The sequence below is a fragment of the Nanorana parkeri genome, unplaced genomic scaffold (genome assembly GCF_000935625.1).
Source record: "Nanorana parkeri isolate BGI_ZX_2015 unplaced genomic scaffold, ASM93562v1 scaffold124, whole genome shotgun sequence".
NCBI lineage: Eukaryota > Metazoa > Chordata > Amphibia > Anura > Dicroglossidae > Nanorana > Nanorana parkeri.
This window is the reverse complement of record NW_017306392.1, coordinates 777,586-798,196: the sequence shown is the minus strand read 5'-3', so window position 1 is coordinate 798,196 and position 20,611 is coordinate 777,586. Positions and strand designations below refer to the sequence as shown.

The window sequence follows — 20,611 nt, the reverse complement described above, 5'->3', positions numbered from 1 at the left end:
ATATTATTGTGTATAGGTCTATATGGGGACCCCCTTAGGGAGTTATATACATTACTGTCACTAAAATAAGAAAACATCTAGATATAAAGATCACCCTACTAGCTATGTAGCAAAGGGTTAACGTGTGGAACACATGCTCTACAATAAAAGCTACTAGCTGTCTTTTCACCCATTTCATCTCATTCAACAGTCAACGTGCCATAGCAGAAAATGTATGCAAATGGAATTACATACTGCAGAAAGCTATTATTAGATTTCCGTATATGTAAAAGAAGCATTACCTGTCTCACGCTGCTAGGATTTGATCTCACGTCATTTTTATATTTTTTTAAGCTTTAGTGAAGATTTTATGTATTATAAAGCACTGGTGCAGATAGGCAATAAAAGGAGGAAATTACCAAGAAAATAGATTACTGGAAAGATGGAAGGGTAAAGAGGGGAAATGTTTGGTACAGTTCATATATGTTTGTGGTACAGGCAGTCCCCGAGTTACAAACATCCGACTTGCATACGACCCCTACTTACAAACGGAGGCTATTACTGTACAGCAGGGGGTCCCAGGCTGCAGCCAAAGTTTACCGCCAGCATTTCAGTCCTTGTAATGCTACCGCGCTTGTGCCGACGAGGAGTGCCCGCATTTTTGGGTCTGGTTTGTAGTACTGTAGGTACATTTACAGGAAGTTGGCTCTTGTTAGACGTGCAGACAGGGGGTGCCCGCCTCTTCTGGGTCACTGTGGGTTTTTACTGCTGTCTGTATCCTCATTAGGAAGATTTTAATCTCGCTTCCTGTCCTTGAGACAACAGGAAGTGAGAGGAAATCTACCCCTAGGAAGGGAAATTCACGCCTGTAAGAGTTATCATGGTAAAAAGGTGTCTCCCCTGAAGCTTTATCACCAATCCTTGTTTCCAGTTTTCAAAATCCAATTGTCACAGGGACCTAAAGGGAGGTGAAATCTTCTGAACAGGGGCACATACAGCAAAACAAATCTTACAGGGGGTTAACCCTTCCCTATGCTATCCAAAACTAAAAACAAAATTTGGGGCTGGAGTTGCACTTAAAAAATGTACCTGTTCCAACTTACATACAAATTCAACTTAAGAATTGTGTTTCTATGTGCGTAAACGTGGGTGTGGGAGACTTAAACATTTTTTGGGGTTTTTTAAAAACTTTTTTGTGACTTTTATTTTTTACACTTAATGTAATTGCTTTTACATAGTGGGATAACCATCTCCCTATGTGATAGCACATGCCCACTGACAGGTCCTCTTTATGGAGACATTAGGGGTCTCTAAGACCCCTAATGTCACCTGGGGGACCCCAAAAGAAGCTGATGATGATCTGCTTCATCAGCTTCTTCTCCCTGGCTATAGCAGCAAAATGACTGACAGGTGAATGCGGAAGTGATGTAATACACATCATTTCTGCATTCACAGTACAGAGGGAGATCAGCAGTGGCGACTCTAGGAACAATATATAGGGGGGCACATAAGATACCACAGTCAAAACTGAGGGGGCACTAATAAACGTCACCACTAAATCATACCACTGAAAAAAACTAAATAAGTATATATAAATAAGATTAGAAATATGAGAGTAATGCGGTATGCAAGGATACCTTGATATTGTACTAACATACTAACACCTCATCTATCTACTGGCATATCTAATCCTGTACAGGCTGTCAGGTGGGCTAGATAGGCTCTCAGGTGGGCTGCGGGCTCTATGCAGGCTGTGTGTGGGCCCCGCATCATCAGGCTCCTAGAACACTTACCTTACCACTCAAGCGACTCTGCTCCACTCCCTGATCACTCTTTGGTAAAGGCCGCAACAGACCAAGCTCCGCCTCCTGAAAACTCCCCTTCCTGCATGTACAGGAAGGTACCAAGTTAGAGGGAAGATGGGCCGGGAAACTACTAAGTGCTGTACTGCACTTATTACCAAAAGCAAAAACAGTGGTGGACCTAAGGAACAACCCCCCCCCCCCCACCCCGGCAGAGGAGCTTACATACTAACATCCCCCACAGTTTCACACTACTATTATTATTATACATTAATATAGCTCTGACATATACTGCAGAGATGTACAGAGGTCACCGAGCCAGCCACATCAATCTCTGTACAGAGGAGTTTACACTCTAATGCAGGACGGCACCGGCTGTACTACAAATCCCAGCAATATGTTATACAGCAATGCAGAACTGTACATGAATTGGACTCAGGACTTTGCAAGGCACTGGCCTCTGGACTTAGGAATGAATGGACTCTAGACTTAGGTAAGCACTGGGCTCAGGTGAGACACCTGAGACCCCGCAGAGCCCACCTGAGACCCCACACATACAGTACCTGAGATGCCACACGGTCCATCTGAGAGTGACCTTAGATCCTGAACAGCCCATCTAAGACTCCCTATGGTGGGCTCTGCAGGGTCTTAGGTGGGCTGGTCATTAGCTATTTTCCCCTGGCGTCGGCTATGGGGCAGATGTGACTGACGTCGTGGGACCTGATTGGAGTCTGTGCAGCCGCTGCTTGTTCGGTGCGACAGGTGGCCTCTCAGTCAGAGCGGCGGAGGGAGAGACTATTTTCTCGTTGGAGGGGGAACTGGGCAATTTCCACCCCCCCCCCCTGAGAAAATGGTCTCTCCCTCCGCCGCTCTGACAGGGATGGCCACCGGCCTCACTGAACAAGCAGCGGGTGCACACTCGTATCCGCCACTGTTGGCGGGGGGGCACACGGGGGGCAAGGACTAAACTAGGGGGGGCAATTGCCCCCCCTCGCCCCCCTCTAGCGACGCCACTGGAGATCAGCAAGGAGGAAGATGCTGATCTCCCTACCATCTTACCTCCTGACACCCTCCCTAGCCGGTCCCGGGCCACAGATGGGGTAGCGGATCCCAGGATTGAAGGTGAGGGGTCAAGAGGGGGCGGCGGAGGAAGGACCCGAAGAGGGGGGCCCCAACATACAAGCTATAGAGCTAGCGATCGTTTGTATGTCAAACAGCCGGTAACGGCTCCTCACAGCGGACGAGTATTTTTCTGGCGTGCGCTCGCTAGGGGGCACGCGCAAGCAGGAAAAAAAAGCCATCTATTTACGGCAACCCGCCCATGTGAGTCTGCCGTCCGTCCGTTTTTTCACAACGGGCGGACAGCAAGTAGTTAAGCCCTTACAGTAATCTATCATTATTGCTTATAGAAAGCAGATATTCGTGCAGCTGGGACACACTAGGTCACATTTTCCTGTTTTTGTAACCAGTAGCTTTCATTTCCTTATTGACTTTGAACAATATCAGTCTGTATACAGAAGCCAAATAGTATTTCCTTTGTAACATCATCTTGATTGTTGTTGTTTCCCTTCTGAAGAATCGTGGTAAGGAACACGCAGCCAATATGACAATGAGGGGAAATCATCTTAAAGAAATAGACTTCATCTGTTTCTCTGTGCAAAATAAAATAAAAAAACATTCAGTACAGCTCTGCAATACATTTCTCAATGTTTTATCACTTTAAAAATCCTGCAAGTACATAAATACACATATTGAACCTGCCAGGAATCTAGTAACTGTTTAACTTCCTATTGAACTGACAACGTTGCCTCTGCCATACTAAAATCACAGGCAGTGGTATTAAGCATGTGTAAGATCTCCCTTCTGGACTGTAGAAAACCTCCTCATTATGGAGATGAGTTGAGGGAGAAGCGTTCTTTAGTCCAGAAGGAAGAGCTGAGAAGGACTTGTGATGCTGTTTAGGGTTTCATGGAAGCAGAGCCACCGTGTTGTCAGCTCAAACAGGAAGTTAGGTTTATCAACAGGTGTTGCTCTGTACCTGCAACATTTTGGAAGGGATAAAACGTGAAGAAATATGCATTGCAGAGATGTACTGAATATATTTGTATTTTCAGTAATACCTCGGTTTACAAGTAACTTGGTTTGCTAGTGTTTTGCAAGACAAGCAAACATTTCTGAAAAATGTTGCCTTGATATACGAACGATGTCTTGCAATACGAGCAAAATTCTGTGGAAAAGCACCACCCGAATAAGGCTGTAGCAGTGCGAGCGATGAATCTGTTTAACGACAATGCAATGTCACATTTCCGCCAAATCTTCTTCAAAAGGAGGCAACAGCAAGTGTCATTGGATAGATTCCTTGTTAAGGTGTCACAAAATGAAAAAGATTCCATTGAACCAAGAGATAGTGATTCCGTTAGTGATAGTGAAAGTCATCTTACACAATATTCCTGCTCTCTGTCTTGTCTCCCTCACACCAGCAATGAAGGTACCTGTAATTGGTTTATTTTTCCTTATATTTTGTATTATATTACAGTACTGTATTGTAATAATTTTTATATGAATATTTTTGGGTTGTGGAACGAATCATCTGAATTTCCATTATTTCCTATGGGGAAATTCGCTTTGATATACAAGCGCTTTGGATTACAAGCATGCTTCCGGAACGAATTATGCTTGTAAACCAAGGTATTACTGTATTTATTTTTCCAAGACATACAATTTCAGTTAATTTTAGGGTTGCCCAGATATTTTCAATGTCAACATTGGCAAAGTACATGCATGAAGCTATTAATATAAACAAACTATGTTCACATACATGACACTTGCACAAATGGATAGGTTTCGTCTTGACAGTTGTTGTAGCAATTGATGGTATTCCAGGTATAGGTCACTTCATAGGGATTGGATGGGAATATCTCATCCTATTTTACTCAGTACCCAACCTGAAGCTTGGGTTGCCTATGTGCTCTGTCGATGTAAGTGCAATTATCTGACTTTTAAAAAGTTCAGTATACAATTATACATTTGTAGGAATGTACAGTTATGGTGCATGCAGTCTGAAGTGCACTTTTGCCTTTGACCATGTGCCAAATTTTCTCACTTGATTTTGGTCTATACATACTGTATGTAACTGAACATTTGCTTTGTTCTGTGTGAGATTGCTTGCTTAGATGAAAGTCCAACTCTGGTCAAAACACCAAGGTATACTTACCTAAGGCCACCGACTGGGCCACTTGATGGAGCTGTTTATGGGTGCAGGGACTCATAATCCAGCGATGCAGATGTGCCATTGCTGTTGGGTCCCCAACAGCCCCTTGCAATTATGTCACTCCTTTTCTGGACCCTGAGAGGACCCCGCCACTGGACAGCCAATAGGAAGTGTCTATGTCACACAGGCAGTGATGTGGACATGTGCAGAAGGACCCACAAAAAAGGGAGATAAGACTGCAAAAGAGCATTACGTGACCATGACTTAAGGTAAGTAGGAAGGGCATTTAGATTTTTTTTTTTTTATGCCAGTGATCAGATAGAGGGGGATGGGAAGAAGAAAATATACTTAGAACATTCGTTTTTGACTCTATTCACACTGAGTGAAGTTCTTGGAGTTTCACAAGGTGAATGGCTCTGTAAATTATTTTTAAATAGCCCCCATAGACTGAGGGTAACAGAAACAAAATGTGCACTAAGCACCCTGCAAGCAGGGAGGTTGGATCTATGAAAGCAAGTATTCTGGCTGTGTCCAAATTCAGCTACTCCATATGCCAGCATATCTGTTCTTATGGCTATGTAATAGGGATGCACCAATACTTTTCAGATAACAGTGCCGGTACTTGGCATTTTCATGAGAACTACCAGGGTTGCAGCGGTTGCAGCTGGGACATGGCTCTGGCGCTCCACCACTGTCCTGAAATCATTAGTCTGTATTGTTTTAGAAAAAATGTCACATGACAATAAACAAAAATGTATCAGTACTTGTATCTGTAAGTACTTGGGAATGCATCAGTACTTGTACTTGCAAAAATGATATCAGTGCATCACTTGTGTCACGGATGTACAAATCCCAGGAGCTCCCTGTGCTCCTTACAAATGACAGCGGCCTCCTAACTTTTGCATTTTTCTCTAGTCTAGTCTAGTCTAGTCTAGTCTTGGAGCTGGAAAAGTATCTGTACTTGTACTTGTACCGAGTACTGTACTTGGTATCGGTGCATCCCTTTGATAGAACATAAGCAATAGATGCATGCATGCAAAGCAGCTAATTCAGTGGTTACAGCCTCACAGAGCCAAGTAGGCAACATTGCATGTGCTGCACTTTTTGTCCAGGTTAGGAGAAATCTCGTTTGTTTGAAGTAAAATGTTGCAGGTGAGGTGGTTTGGGCATCGCCTTTGGATGTCACCTAATGGACTACACGGTAAACTGTAGAAGAGACAGCCAGCTGGAGAAAGCACTGGGACAAATCTCGAAATGTATCAAGGGCCGGTCAGCTGTTCTTAACCACAGGCAGCCGGTGAATGTGTGGATTCATGCGAACAATCGTAGTGAGCTGAGGCTCTTATCAGCCTGTCATTGTGCAGGCTTCCCAGCCGCAGCATTCTACAACCACCTGTGATCCCAGCCGCAAGAATCTGCGCATTCTTGCCACAGGAGTCAACTGGCTGGTCCTTATCGCTGGTGTGGATGAAGCCTTAGAGACCAATGACAGCACATGTTCAGCTTACACATGTTCAGCTTTCTTACGGTATGAACCCTACCTTAGAGGCCACTGACAGCATCTGCTCAGCCTTCTTATGGTATGAACCCTACCTTAGGGACCAATGACAGCACATGCTCAGCCTTTTTACGGTATGAACCCTACCTTAGGGACCAATGACCAAGGGACCAATGACACCGCATACTCAGCCTTCTTACGGTACGAACCCTACCTTGGAGACCAGTGACTGCATGTGCTCAGCCTTCTTACGGTATGAATCCTACCTTAGGGACCAATGACAGCGCATACTGAGCTTTCCTACGGTACGAACCCTACCTTGGAGACCAATGACAGCACGTGCACAGCCTTCGTATGCTATGGACCCTACTTTATAGACCAATGACAGCACAAACTCAGCCTGCTTACGGTATGAACCTTACTTTAGAGAACAATTGCAGCACATGCTTAGCCTTCTTTCCGTATGAACTCTACCTTAGAGACAAATGACAGCACATGCTCAAACCTCTTATGGTATGAACCCTACCACAGTGTAAAAAGTAGAGGTGCACCGAAATTTAATTTTGAAACTGAAAATAAAAAGTCAGTCGAAACCGAAATATTTTTTTTTCTAACCTTTTTAAAAAAAAATTAAATATTAAATATTAACAGGGTTATTCACAAAAAAGTGAAGAGTTTGTTATTTTTTCACATGTTTTTCTTTTTTTCCCTTCATTTTGTACTGCTAAGCTCTATACTGCCCTGACTAGAGAACTGGTAGAGATGGTATGCAGAAATGTATGGAAGGAGTTAGCCCTGAAAATGGTACAGCACATCCAACATGTTTGCAGGGTTGTAAATGTTATTACTACAAACTAAGGTTCTTTTAGAGGAGAATTCAGCTTGGTGGTATCAGTGAAGTTTATATATAGACAAGGAGTGGGGTAATAGCAGACTAGAATTCTTCTCTGACAGATCAAACTAAATGGTACACCCATTTTTTACGCTATCAACAGGTTTTTCAGAGCATTCATGCACAAGGCTAGATTTCCTGCTATCACACGTATCTAGACGTGCACATGGATCTGTGTGTGTGTGTTGTAAAGTACAACAGTAGATACTGACTTTAATGCCTACGTGCATTGTCATTCATTCTGAATAAAACCTCTACTCACGTTTTCAGTTAGAAGCAACAAACATGGCCTTCAGCACACCACAATTACAATCTCACATTTATTTTGCTAATTGGTATTGAGATTTTAGTCCATCACAGGTGCAAGCTTGGAGCGGTGACTACGTTAAAACACATGCCGGGACCATTGGGAACAAAAGTAGCCACCCTCCAGAAGGAAGGACAGTGTCAGCACCAATTCAGAGATGATTTGAGGATGTGTCAGTTGGGCTTTTAGGGATTATATATACTGTAGGGCAATTTTGACACCTTGTTTAAACCAGTGGATTAGCATTATTGTTAGGGGACTAGTATTTCAAGAAGAAGTAATCAACAGAAGCTTACATACTGCCCCAGTACAGGTTTGCTCTAAGAAACTATAACATACCAAAGTTGTCTGTATGCAGTACTTGCAGGGAGAAGTTTATGTGACTTAATCCTGAACAAATGTGGCAGCTGTTAATGCAAAGAACCTTGCTATCCTTTTTATATTCAGTGTAACTGAACCACAATATTCAAAAGAGCCTAAAATGTAACTTCTTTAAGATGGTACAGCTGCAAATACTATGTCCATTGAGAAGAATATCTCCATTCCATTTCTCTACTGCTCCTTTATTTTTAAACAAGTAAAGGTGATTAGGTTGACCAACCAATGGAAATATTACCATTGTTACATATTTCTTGCCCCCAAAAAGGAAAATGTATTATCTTTATAGGGTGATGGTGGGTTAAATTGTTCACTGGCATCTTACACGGGGGACACATGGCATTGTCTTGTCAAGTGAATAAATCAGTAACCATAGAGACACTATGAAAATAAGAAGAGCAAAGGCACTAGTGATGCTGTACAGAGAGAGCTGAAAATATTTACAAAATCTCTGGACTCCTAAGGACCCGTTTATTTAAAAAGTAGGCTCTGATAACTCGTATATAACTGGGCTGGAATCCTTTTTGTGGACCTTAAAGTGACACTAAACTCAGGAGTTAAAAATAAATTCAAGCACCTTAAATATTAACAAAAATGTATCTTATTTGTGTATCACTCTCAGCTGTAGATCCTCAAATCATCTCTGAATTGGTGTTGACAATGCTGAATGGCTGGGAAGCCGGTTTCCCGGCCAATCAAAATCGAGCTGGCCAAAATACATGGAGCCGGCTTCCCGGGCAATCAGGAACCCAGGCAGCATGTCATTACATGGAAGCCGGTTCCATGCCAGCAGAAGCACTGGTATCAGTACTCGGTATCGGCGAGTGCCAAAAGAAACATATAGGTACTTGTACTCGATACCGCAAAATCGGTTTTGGTGCATCCCTAGTGGAAACAATGCTGCACTGCCCCTAAATTCAGAGCAGAGTTGCCACTCGCATGTGGGCTGTTCCTGCTTGTACTATAGTGGGATAAAAATGTTACATGAAACATGGCTATCTGCAATGTCACTGCTGATTCACAAGCCTGTAGTATGTCAGCCTGTAGCTATATGCTATAAGCTGGGCGTGAATACTTTTTAACAGCCCCTAAGTGTTCCTTCCTCCAGCCAGGGCCGGTGCTAGGTTTCCTGCCTACACAGGCAAGGTTGATTTTTGCGCCCAAGTTTGACAAGTACAAGTACTTGTCAAAATGCCCTGTTTTTTCCGCCCTCACCCTGCAGCGCTGTAAGGCGGCCGCCTGACTTGCCTTGCGGTAGCGCCGGGCCTGCCTCCAGCTTTTACACGTGAAGCCGGGGGAATGCTTTATAAATCAGCCCCATGGAGGTTTACCCTTTTCAGCCAAGTACTTCTTTTCCTATTACATAAAGCACACTGCATAGCTAGGAAGCTAACACCCCTAATTCCTAAAGTATCTGTACAGTACATTTAGCTGAAGTTATTCCCCAACACACTGAACAGGAAATATGTAAGACATGCAGCAAACTATTTTTATATATAGATTTATAGGAATTAATTACATGAGGATAAACAACACTTACATCTGTGAGATCTTCTGAGTACAGGACCAAATGCTACAATGTGTGCAGTGCCATGTTCTGTTTTAGAAAGAGATTGCATCTATTGCCAGTTCATCAAGTAATAACAGTGTTCTGTGTGTTCACGCAGCAGAAAATACCCAGGAGCTAGGGTGCCAAAATGTAGAGCTTAACATTAGATTGTCAGAGTTGGAGAGCGGCTCAATTCTAGCTATTTTGGTGTTCCGTTGCCTCATGCCCACATACAGTTGCCAGGTTTCTGAATCACCATGATCTTCAGCTTTCGACAAACCAAGATAGACTTTTCTATGTTAACTGTGAAATGGCAATCTGCAAATGTACATTTTTGAGGGACATTTATCAAACAAATGAACAAAGACGATGGATCAGACTTTTATCTCTCTCATTTAGCAAAATCTATGCGTTTGTTTTGGATGTACATTGAAGACTCTTACTCCAAATACTGGGCGCTAACATACACTTACAGTAGTTGCAAAGGTCTGAGACAGATTTACTACTGTAGATGAGAAAGATTTTTATTTTTTTTATTCGAAGCACAATCATAGAAGAAGAGGTCAGGGACAGGTTTTATGTTGTTGCAGTGGTACTTCAAGGCAGCAAGGAGAATTTATTAATCTAGCTGCAATGATATAGTAAATCTGCTTTATAATCATGGCTTGGAAAACAGATATAGAACACAACATCACACTGCTCTTTAGAGGCATAGTCAACCTTTTTCAGAAATGTAATAAGTAACATAATAAATGTGCATTTATTCAATTTTTGAATTGAAGCCTGCAGAGCATGGCAACCACTATCATTGCATCACAGGAGCAATCCACAGGTTCCTGCAAGTTCTTCCCTCAGCCTCAGTAGGGGGCTGAGTACCTCCATATGGACTAGTGTGCAGGGGCTTGGTGCGAACCCAGTTGACTGGAGTTTGTTTAAGCCTGCACAAAATTGTGACTAGCACACTCTGCTTCTGGCCAAATAATTTGTGGTAGGGGCAATCTCTACCGCTTTGTGATGTGTAGCTTCTGGACAGGGAATTCCCTGGCCACAACTGATTGAGGGAGTGGGAGGGTAAGAATTTTGCATGGGCTTGCACGAGCTCTGGTCAGCTGGGTTCACACCAAGCCGCTGCACATCACTGGTACGGACCTACTGTTACAGGGCTGGAGGAAGTATCACACTGGACTACAAGTGTGGTGACATCCGAGATCTATGAGTGCCTCTCCCATGTTGGCAGATAGTACTTGGAGTCCTTCCATTCACGGATCCTGTGAGTGGATCTGTGAATTGATGGGAAGAGCCACACACAGTTGGGCTAAATAATAACAAAACAAAAAAACCAGGACCCTCCAAAATTCTGGAAAGTGGTGGTGGATGGGATTGGGTCTGGGGAATGAGACCATGTTTCATGGTACACCCTAAACATGGGTGTAACATGAATGTAATCCCTAAGGTGGACTATGCTTTCAAGATAAACAGAAACTAAGCCCCAGCGGTTTTAGGGGATACAAATAAAATAAAATGCCATTAGATCCATGTTTACTAGCTCATTTATAAAGTTCTAGGTTTTGTATTAAAGAACCCATATAAAACCCTACTCAATCTCAAACCAGAGGGATGCAACAATAATCAGTTTACACTTTTAACCTTCCCTACAGCTAAGCAGGTCTTAGCCAAGGCCTGTAAATAGACCATACCTCACAAAGCACAGGTCCAGCAAAAAATGTCTTGGTACCTAATTAATGAAAACTCTCAGCCATTCTACACTAATCAATGAAAATATTTAAGATGGATTGGTCTCCATGGATGGAGCTTTATATACCGAGCCAGGTTTTTTTTACGTTCTTTATTTATGCCAAAAAAAAGAGGTGGTACATGGACAGAGGAAACACGTGTGGATTTAAGCACTGGAGTACCAGCCTGTATGCTGTGATAGGTTGACTGACAATTACTCGGTCATGCAACACCGTATCCAAATTAATTTTAAATAATTTTTTTGTGTCAGCTAGAGTTTTTTGGGTGGAATTTAATAACCACTGTTTTAAAATATTTTTCACTATATAAAGGAAAAACCCCTGAAGTTCTGACGTCCTATAGCATTTTTTTAAGGTCCCAAGATGACCCTAAAATTGTTTAATTTAGGGCAGAGCGTATACCGTTCAGCAGTCAAAGTCAGGCTTATCTAATGCACAGAACAGATTACATATTTCAGTTGTCACGAGTTAGAGCCTCCTTATGGTGGTGGTAGATGGTGAGTGTCTCTTTTTAGATGTTGGTGTTCAGTGGTGTGTGCCCCTTAAATGTTAGTGATCAGTAGTGAGTGCCCCATAATTTTTTGTGGTCCGTGGTGTTTTTCCCTATAACATCGGTGGTCAGTGTATCCCCTTTATGGTTAATATGCCACCTTGCTGCTCTGTGTACTCCCTTGCTATTCAGTGTGCCATACTTGTCAATAGTGTGCCCCAGTTTTGTTGTTGTTCAGTGTTACTTGCAGTGAAGGACTTGAGGAGAAGATCAATGGCAGAAGAGGAAGGGGAGGGACTGTTGAAATTTTTTTCATTTACATTTGTTATTGCTGTAATTCGGCATTACATTGATCATAAGGTACAGGACCACTCTGACTAACTTTGTGTATTTTGCATGTGATCTGCGTTGTCTAATAACAGCATGATTACTGCGTTGTGTGCATGCCTGGCACATGCACAGGTAGTAAGCAGAGCACGGTTTTTAAATGGCGCTCCAGAAATACAACCGCCAAAAAAGTTGTGTAAAATCTACATAAAAGCACAATGCAATGATTTGCAAATCTCATAAACCCACATTTTATTCACAATAGAAAATAGAAAACATATCAAATGTTTAACCACTTGCTGTCCGGAGCAATTTCTTACATTTGCACACACATGATAAAATCTGAATTTTTGGCTGGAAAACCGCTTTGGACCTCCAAACAATGATACATTTACTGAAAGTCCCTGTAGAGACCCTGTAGATTAAGAAGATGCTAGTTGCAATTTGCAATGTTGCAAGGTATTTGCGCAAATGTTTATCCAACCAGTATTTTTAGGATAAAATACACTAAAATTAAATTTAGTGCACAGAAACAGAATATAATACTCAATTTTTTGATAAAATATAAAAGACGGGGTCACGCCAGGTAAATAGATACCAAACATGTCAAGCCTTTAAATTGCGTGCGTCAGTGAAACAGCAAAAAACTACAATAACCAAAATTTCCCATAGGGGACACTTTAAACGCTTTCACGGCTCATCACTTTAGTGTTAACAGTGATTGATGAGCCTAGAATAATTGCTCTCACTGCGATGTTTGCGACTATATGTAACGTGTGGCGCAATTTTGGTTTTTGCACGTAGGCGCATTTTTTATTTTTTCATATGTTACTTTAATTTTTAAAATTTTGTTTTTTGGCGGGTACAATAGCCAGCCTGCTATTGGCTTTGGAAATTGGTATAGCCAATAGCAGCCTGGCTATTGCTCCCCATTGTTTACATTCTGTTGCTGACCGTGGAATCTATTATGTCCTCGATTTTGTAGCACTTTATTATATATTACTGTGTAATAGTTTTTTCACATTGCATTGGTGACCATAAACATTAAAGGGTATCTATGGTCAAAACTAAATTTAAAATATGTATTCCTATATTGGTTTTCCATAAGTTGTGTCCCACTCCTAATAACCATATTTATCTAGAAGTTTGTAAACTTACTTATTGAAGATGCCCATAGGATGTACTTCCTCAATGCACTGATACAATTTCACTCCACCCTGTGAATATGCACTTTTTTGTTTAACAACTCTCACAAAGCCTGTCTTCAGAACTACTATTTCACGTCTGAACAATGTAACACTATCATTGCTTGCTGGAAGTAATGCATGATGGGATATATAGTCTTGAGAAATGGAGATTACATCACATCAAGCAGCAGGAAAAGAGATACAAAGCACACTGGCAATCCAGGAAGTTGATGAAAGTGATGGGGAGACAGAAGGCAGCACCCATTACATAAAAGGGATTTTTTTAAAGTATAATTTGATTACATTATGAAAAACAACTCTAGTATGTATTGCTATCACAATGCTGATGTTATAACAGGATAGTATATGCTGGGACTTTCCAACTCCTTTAACATACACTCTGTCTTCTTATGTAGTGGCAATCGCTCTTCGAAGACCTTCAAACCAAAGAAGAGTATTCCTGAAGGATCCCACCAGTACGAGCTGCTGAAACATGCAGAAGCCACTCTGGGCAGTGGAAACCTCCGAATGGCTGTCATGTTACCGGATGGGGAGGACCTCAATGAATGGGTGGCTGTGAATAGTAAGAACTGATATATTTTACAATACAAATCAGATTCTTTTAAAAAGTGTTTTGCTATAGCAAATGTCTATCAAGTTTACTTGCTTTGTAAGATGGCATGGAAATAGCTATATTAGCCCCTTCCTGACCAGACTGTTTTGGCCATGTTGTATGTCAAGGGCCTTAAATGACAAACATGTCATGCGTTACAATTGCTCCCGTGCAATGGCGAAAAGTTATAGTACTCCAAATTGTCAATAGGCGACACTTTTAAAGCCTTTAATGATCATCAGTTTAGAGTTAACAGTGAATTATGGCCCTAGAATTATTGCTCTCACTTTGATGTTCACAGCGGTGCCTAACATGTATGATGCATTCCCTACATGCGCATTTTCATTCGCATGCAGAGGCGGCAGGGTTTTAATTTTTGTAATTATCTTTTTTACCTTTTTTTAGGCACTTTTTATTTTTATTTTACTTGACTTTATTGCTATCACACATTGGCTAGCAAGCCCCTATGTGATAGCATTTGCAGTTGACAGGTCCTCTTTCATACCCCAGATGTCTCCACTGGCCTCCAATACAGGGGATCGAGCACAGTATTGTGCCAGATCCCCTGTGTAACCAGTATTTCAACTGGCCTCTGATAGCTGTGCCAAGCACAGTGAGCGCAGCGGTTCCTGAGACACTGCTCACAGAGCAGAGCGGGGAATGGACATTGCTCTGCTCTGCTCCTGCTCTCCATCCTGTACAGCCACCCAAATCACGTATAGAAAAAGAAAATCGCCAGCTGTGGCAGCCATGATCTTGGACCAGCTATGTAAAGCGGTCCTGAAGTGATTAAACACAGGCCTGGAAAGCTGCCAATCAGTGATTTGGGAGCGATCATATGACGCTCCTGAATCATTATCGGCTGTTACTAATTTGTCTCCGATGTAAGGCAGCTAGTAACAGGTGATAATTCCTCCCGCTGCTTATGTTTGTTCATGACGGTCCGGGACTGCATGAAAAAGTATGAATAGACTTTTAAAGCTCATCTCCAGTCAAACTATGTAATGCAAAGGGGAATATTTATTTATTACAGGTATTTATATAGCGCCGACAATTTACGCAGCGCTTTACATAGTTGCACATTCACATCAGTCCCTACCATCAAGGAGCTTACAATCTAAGGTCCCCATCTCACATAGATACACGGCCAATTTAGACAGGAGCCAATTAACCTACCAGCATGTCTTTGGAGTGTGGGAGGAAACGGGAGTACCTGAAGGAAACCCGCACAGGGAGAACTTGCAAACTCCTTGCAGATAGTGATCTGGCCAGGATTCGAACCAGGGACCCCCAGTGCTGCAAGGCAGAAGCGCTAACCACTATGCCACTGTGCTGCCCAGTACTGTGTTGGTACTCGCCCAAATGCTCTGGATGTCTATCCCCATACCGGAACTTCCGGTATCAGGAAGTTGGCTCCATGCTTCCTCGTCACCTGGCTAATCAGGAAGCTGGGCGGTGAGTCATTACACGCCGCCCAGCTTCCTTAGGGCTTCTTCACACCAATTGCGGTGCGTTCCAGAGAGGTAGCTGCTGGAAAGCACAGCAATCACACACTAAACTTCCTACTTCGTTATAGGGCGGGAGGGGGAGTGGCGGTGCATTGAAGTAAATGGCACCTCAGCCACGACCCTCCCCCCACCCGCAGTGCGATCGGACACGTGGCAAACATTGCCTGTGTTTCCGTCCACTGTGAATGCAAAAAATAGAGCATGCAGCATTTTTTTTGCATTCACAGTGGACCGAAACGCAGGCAATGTTTTGCCATTCGTAAGATTGCACTGCTGGGGGGGGCGTGGCAGCGGTGCCATTGACGTCAATGCACCCCCTCCCGCCCCAGAACGAAGGGGGAAGTTTAGTGTGAGATTGCTGTGTGTTCCAGCAGCAACCGATCTGGAACGCACCGCAGTTGGTGTGAACAAGCCCTAAATGATACTTCCAGTATCGGTATTCGCTATCCGCGAGTACTGAAAAAAAATATTTGTACTCGATACCGAAAAAGCAGTATCAGTGCATCCCTACAAAGAATACAAAGCCGGCCATTATCTAGAATTTTTTTTTGTCATTACTAAACATTTCTAAAGGTGTGGGGGTTTTTTTATCACAGAATTTCTGCCTCATAATTTCCCATCTGCACACATTTAGGCATCTAATAGTCTGTTGTTGTCACTTTCAGCTGTGGACTTTTTCAACCAGATCAATATGTTATATGGAACCATTACAGATTTCTGCACAGAGGAGAGTTGTCCAGTAATGTCTGCTGGGCCAAAGTAAGATGATTTTTTATGTGTCTTGCCTGTTTATGTCCACATTATTTGTATGCATCTTTACATCATTACATCTCATGGCTTCATATGCCTAAATATGCTTTATCTGAAAATCAGCCACAGAATCATTACATGAATATTTAATTCAGCTATACCGCCAAACTGGTTACATTTTTTATTTATTTTGTGTTTTTAGTATAATATTTGTTATTAACTATTTGCAGACTTTGGGCATGCTGCATTCAAGTACCCTAACTATTAACAAAAATGTATCTTATTCATGTATCACTCAGCTGTAGATCCTCAAATCATCTGTGAATTGATGCTGACACTGTCCTTCCTTCTGGAGGGTGGCTACTTTTGTTCCCCATGGTGCCCTGCATGTGTTGTAAAGTAGTCACCGCTCCAAGCTTGCTCCTGTGATTTACTACAGTCTTAGTACAAATTAGTAAACTAAACGTGAGATTGTAGTCCATCACGGGAGGGAGCTTGTAGCAGTGACTACTTTACAACGCACACAGGGACCATGGGGAACAAAAGTAGCCACCCTCCAGAAAGAAGGACAGTGTTGGCATCAATTCAGAGATCATTTGATGATTTACAGCCGAAAGATACACAAATAATATACATTTTTGTAAATAGTTAAGGTACTTGAATGCATTTTTAAGGTTTAACTCCTGAGTTTAGTGTCACTTTAATTCAGCTATACTACCATACTTGTTATATTTTTTATTAATTTTGTGTTTTTAGCATAATATTTCTTATTAACCATTTGCTTACTTTGGGCATGTGGCATATACCCCAAAACTTAATAGACCTTCACAGGGCATATGTCATACTCCCCTTCCCTCTTCCCCTGCTGCCATTACCCTGCCACTCTTGTTGGCGAATCCCTGCTGGCAAAACGACAGCCAGGATTGGTTCTGTATTACAGCCGTGGCTGCAACCTCTGCTGTGTAATAGGAAGTTTCCTACCAGTGTTTGGAATACTGTTCAGGAAAAAAAACTAACTAATAAATACAATGTAACAACATTATTGTTAAAATGTATGCACCCTGTTTTATTCATAAGCAAATCTGTGATACCTCTTTTGTCACTATCTCTTTATTCGTGTGTTGAATGCTGATTTGACACACACCCCCACCCCCCAAATCAAGGAACTATAAGGAAAATCGATTCCATTTTGTATGGGGTGCTAATGGCCATAGCTGAGAACATTTGTAAATTAGCACCACATCCAGTAATGATCTATATATTTGTCTGGTGAAAAACATGATGGTCCTGATAAGATCTGTGACTATACACTATGTACACTCTATTAGCAATAGGCCCCACAAATTGGCCATGATGTAAAGTGAATTAGGCTATTATTACTTAGATTTCTACTCTCTAATGGTATTATTGCACGAAACCACCAGGGTTCTTGCAGCAGAATGTAACTGAAAAGAAACAGGATACAAAATAGATGGTCTTGTTTAGTCTCTGTCTTTGTAACATCCTGTGACATTTCGAGAAAATCACAATGGACACCAAAAAGCCAAATAGTACAGTGGAATACTTCTGCTTTTACATTATACATCTGTTTTATTCAAGGTGCATATTTATCTACAGGCCAGCAGCTTTCAGTTTCACTGAAGATAATTTTGAAATTACAAGGACCAAGAGCATCCTTTTGCTCAGAAATCGTGCAGCTGCACTGTACCATGTGCCTGTGCTGTATACTACATATTAGACATTGGAGGGCACAGAGACACACCTAGGAACTACATGCTGGGCCCCAAGATGCAGTTACTTAACCTGGCCATACACTAGTAGATTCCCGAACGAACTTTGGTACGAAAGACCTTTCTTTACCACCCAATAATGCCATCAGACATGTGAGGTATGTCAATTGAAATTTCGTTTGATTTTGGAATGAATGGAGTTTCCTGAACGAAAACCGCATTCATCGTTGGAATTTCGTTTTTTCGGCACAACAGTCAAAATGGATTGTCGATTTTACCCATCAACAAATAGAAAGTCAAAGAAAGTTCTTTCGTATGAAAGTTTTTTCGAAAATCTAAGCAGCATATGGCCAGCTTTAGTTTAGTTGTGAAGTGAATGGACAAGTTCGAGCCCTCGGTTCCTTACAAATCCAAGGGTTTCTTCTCATGCAAGCATCCGCATAGCGTATTTCAATTATTTATATGCAATAAAAGTTTATTGAAAGAGTTTTTGGCAAACAGCCATAGATAAACAATGACCATCATACAGCTTATAAGTAGACCCATCAGTTTTCATCAGAGGTTCCAGGAACCGCAGTCAAGCTGAACATATATAACTTATCATTCAGGTTACATATAATGTTCACAACATGCAGCCCAGACAGGGACTAAAGGTCCGGTGACCATCAGCCATAAAGGAAGCAGAAGGGAAAACAATGACAAGAAGTAAAAAAGGAGAAAAGAAGAGAGAAAGTAAGACATATAGTAGAGCAAGAGAGGTTAAGGTGAGAGGGGCACGATTGCAGGGGGCACACGGCGAACCCAACATTATGACCGAGGGGCACTAGCAACTGCAAGATCAACATCTAAAGATATATAGCAAAGGTCCCAACACGTTTCGAATTTCACCACAGTAGTAGAGAAGTCAACCAGCGTCACCTCATTTCAGTTGGAAAGATTCTCGAAAGCCAAGGTTTCCATATTGTATACAGTGTGGAAAATAATTATTTGATCCCCTGTAGATTCTGTCTTATTTTACTCACTGAACTGCAACAGTTTTTTCTGGATTTTTGGTTGATATTCTGTCTCTATAACTTAAAATACACCTATGATAAAAATTATACACCTTTCATTTCTTTGTAAGTGGGCAAACTTACAAAATCTACAGGGGATCAAATAATTATTTTCTTTACTGTATAAGATCTAAAGGTCCCAAGTGGTACTACACTGTTCCTGTGTATCATGTAGATTACCAATTAGATTCTCCATTCTCGGTGTCGAAATGTTTTAACTAGTTTGCATATGGATGTGAACATTTGCTTGTCTGCTTTCATCACCAAGGTAACTGTGCCCTAAGAATATTAAGACTGTAGATAGGCATATATAATGCTAAGAATGATGTGCAGTAAAATGTCTGCCTATCCTAAAACTAGTCACTACACCACCAGCACCCACTGTTATCTAGTCTATGACTTGACTGCCAGGTAAATGGGACACAGAAAAGGCAACCACATCTGTGCCACATTTACTCATCAATCAAGATTGAATAAAAGTGGCAGTGCTGTTACCAGTTTGAAGATGGGCAAATATTTTATTGTACACCATTCTTAATTTGGAGTAAGTAAAAGAAAAAACTATTTATAGTAATGAAGACTTCTGATTGTTGGAAATGCTTCATATGCTCTAGGGAAAACCTACATAACCAGTTCCTTGTTTGGCCATCACAGTTATTGCTGGGATTGGGCCATGTATTATCACCATCCTCTTAATCTGTCCATATTCAAACAAATTCTATAGTTGTTTAATTTTCAAAATATACAACTATTCTGTTGCATCAGAAGCATAAACACAATGGGGTTGATTTCCTAAAGGCAAATAGGGTGGTCGATTGGCAAGGGGATTTTTCCTTTGCTTAGTGAATGAGGTGAAGCTCTACTGAGTTCTATCACCCAACCATGTGCAAGCCAAATATAGTTTTTTTTAATTTTTCTTGCACATGATTGGGTATTCTTTGTAAAGTGAATTTTCACCACATTCACTAAGCTAAGGCAAAATTCTATTGCAGAGTGAAAAGCTTTTGCCTTTAGTAAATCAACCCCAAGGTCTTTAAACTGCAAAACATACCTTGTAGCCAGCCCTAACTGTTTGTATTTTTAGAATATGGAAAGGGAACATGTTGTAATTATCACTCAGTAATCAAACAATCTCTTTAGACTCTAACAGAACATAAATTATCCTTTCAGTTCAGCCCATTGTGGTCTATATATAGTTATGTATAAAAAAAACAGTTGCCTGACTGAGTGGATTGGTGACATATCAAAGTCTTTGTTTACTCTGCCAGTAATAGCATAAATATTCTGGTATCATGTCATGAAATCTATTGACATGTGCTGATTGTTTCTACATATTTCCGCATACACACTTTCACATCAATGGGATGATCATAACTATCATTTCTGGTGGGTTATGGAAATGTAAAACACCAAAGATCACCTTCACGTTAAACCTACAAACTTGGTTTTAGTTTTTTGTTTTTTTAAAATCTTCTTTCTTTTGGGATACATGTTCATCTCCGACCTTAATAGAAATGCCTTTTTGCCACTACTATTTCCATCCAAGGGTGAAAACAATGGATGTCAGGAAGGGGGAGGGGGGTG

General features: G+C 41.5%; 1 protein-coding gene across 2 annotated transcripts in view; it reads left to right on the top strand.

The window, feature by feature from the left end:
* The window catches only part of MOB1B (MOB kinase activator 1B), a 47,921-nt gene that overhangs the window by 20,501 nt on the left and 6,809 nt on the right, over positions 1-20,611 (top strand). Inside the window, exons 1-3 of one of the 2 annotated variants that reach the window (XM_018553563.1) lie at positions 13,155-13,168; positions 13,791-13,957; positions 16,161-16,254. In XM_018553563.1, coding sequence (XP_018409065.1) covers positions 13,155-13,168; positions 13,791-13,957; positions 16,161-16,254 — 275 coding nt within the window. Of the gene's footprint in view, positions 1-13,154; positions 13,169-13,790; positions 13,958-16,160; positions 16,255-20,611 lie in introns of those variants that run through there. The other variant, XM_018553562.1, reaches the window with a different exon arrangement.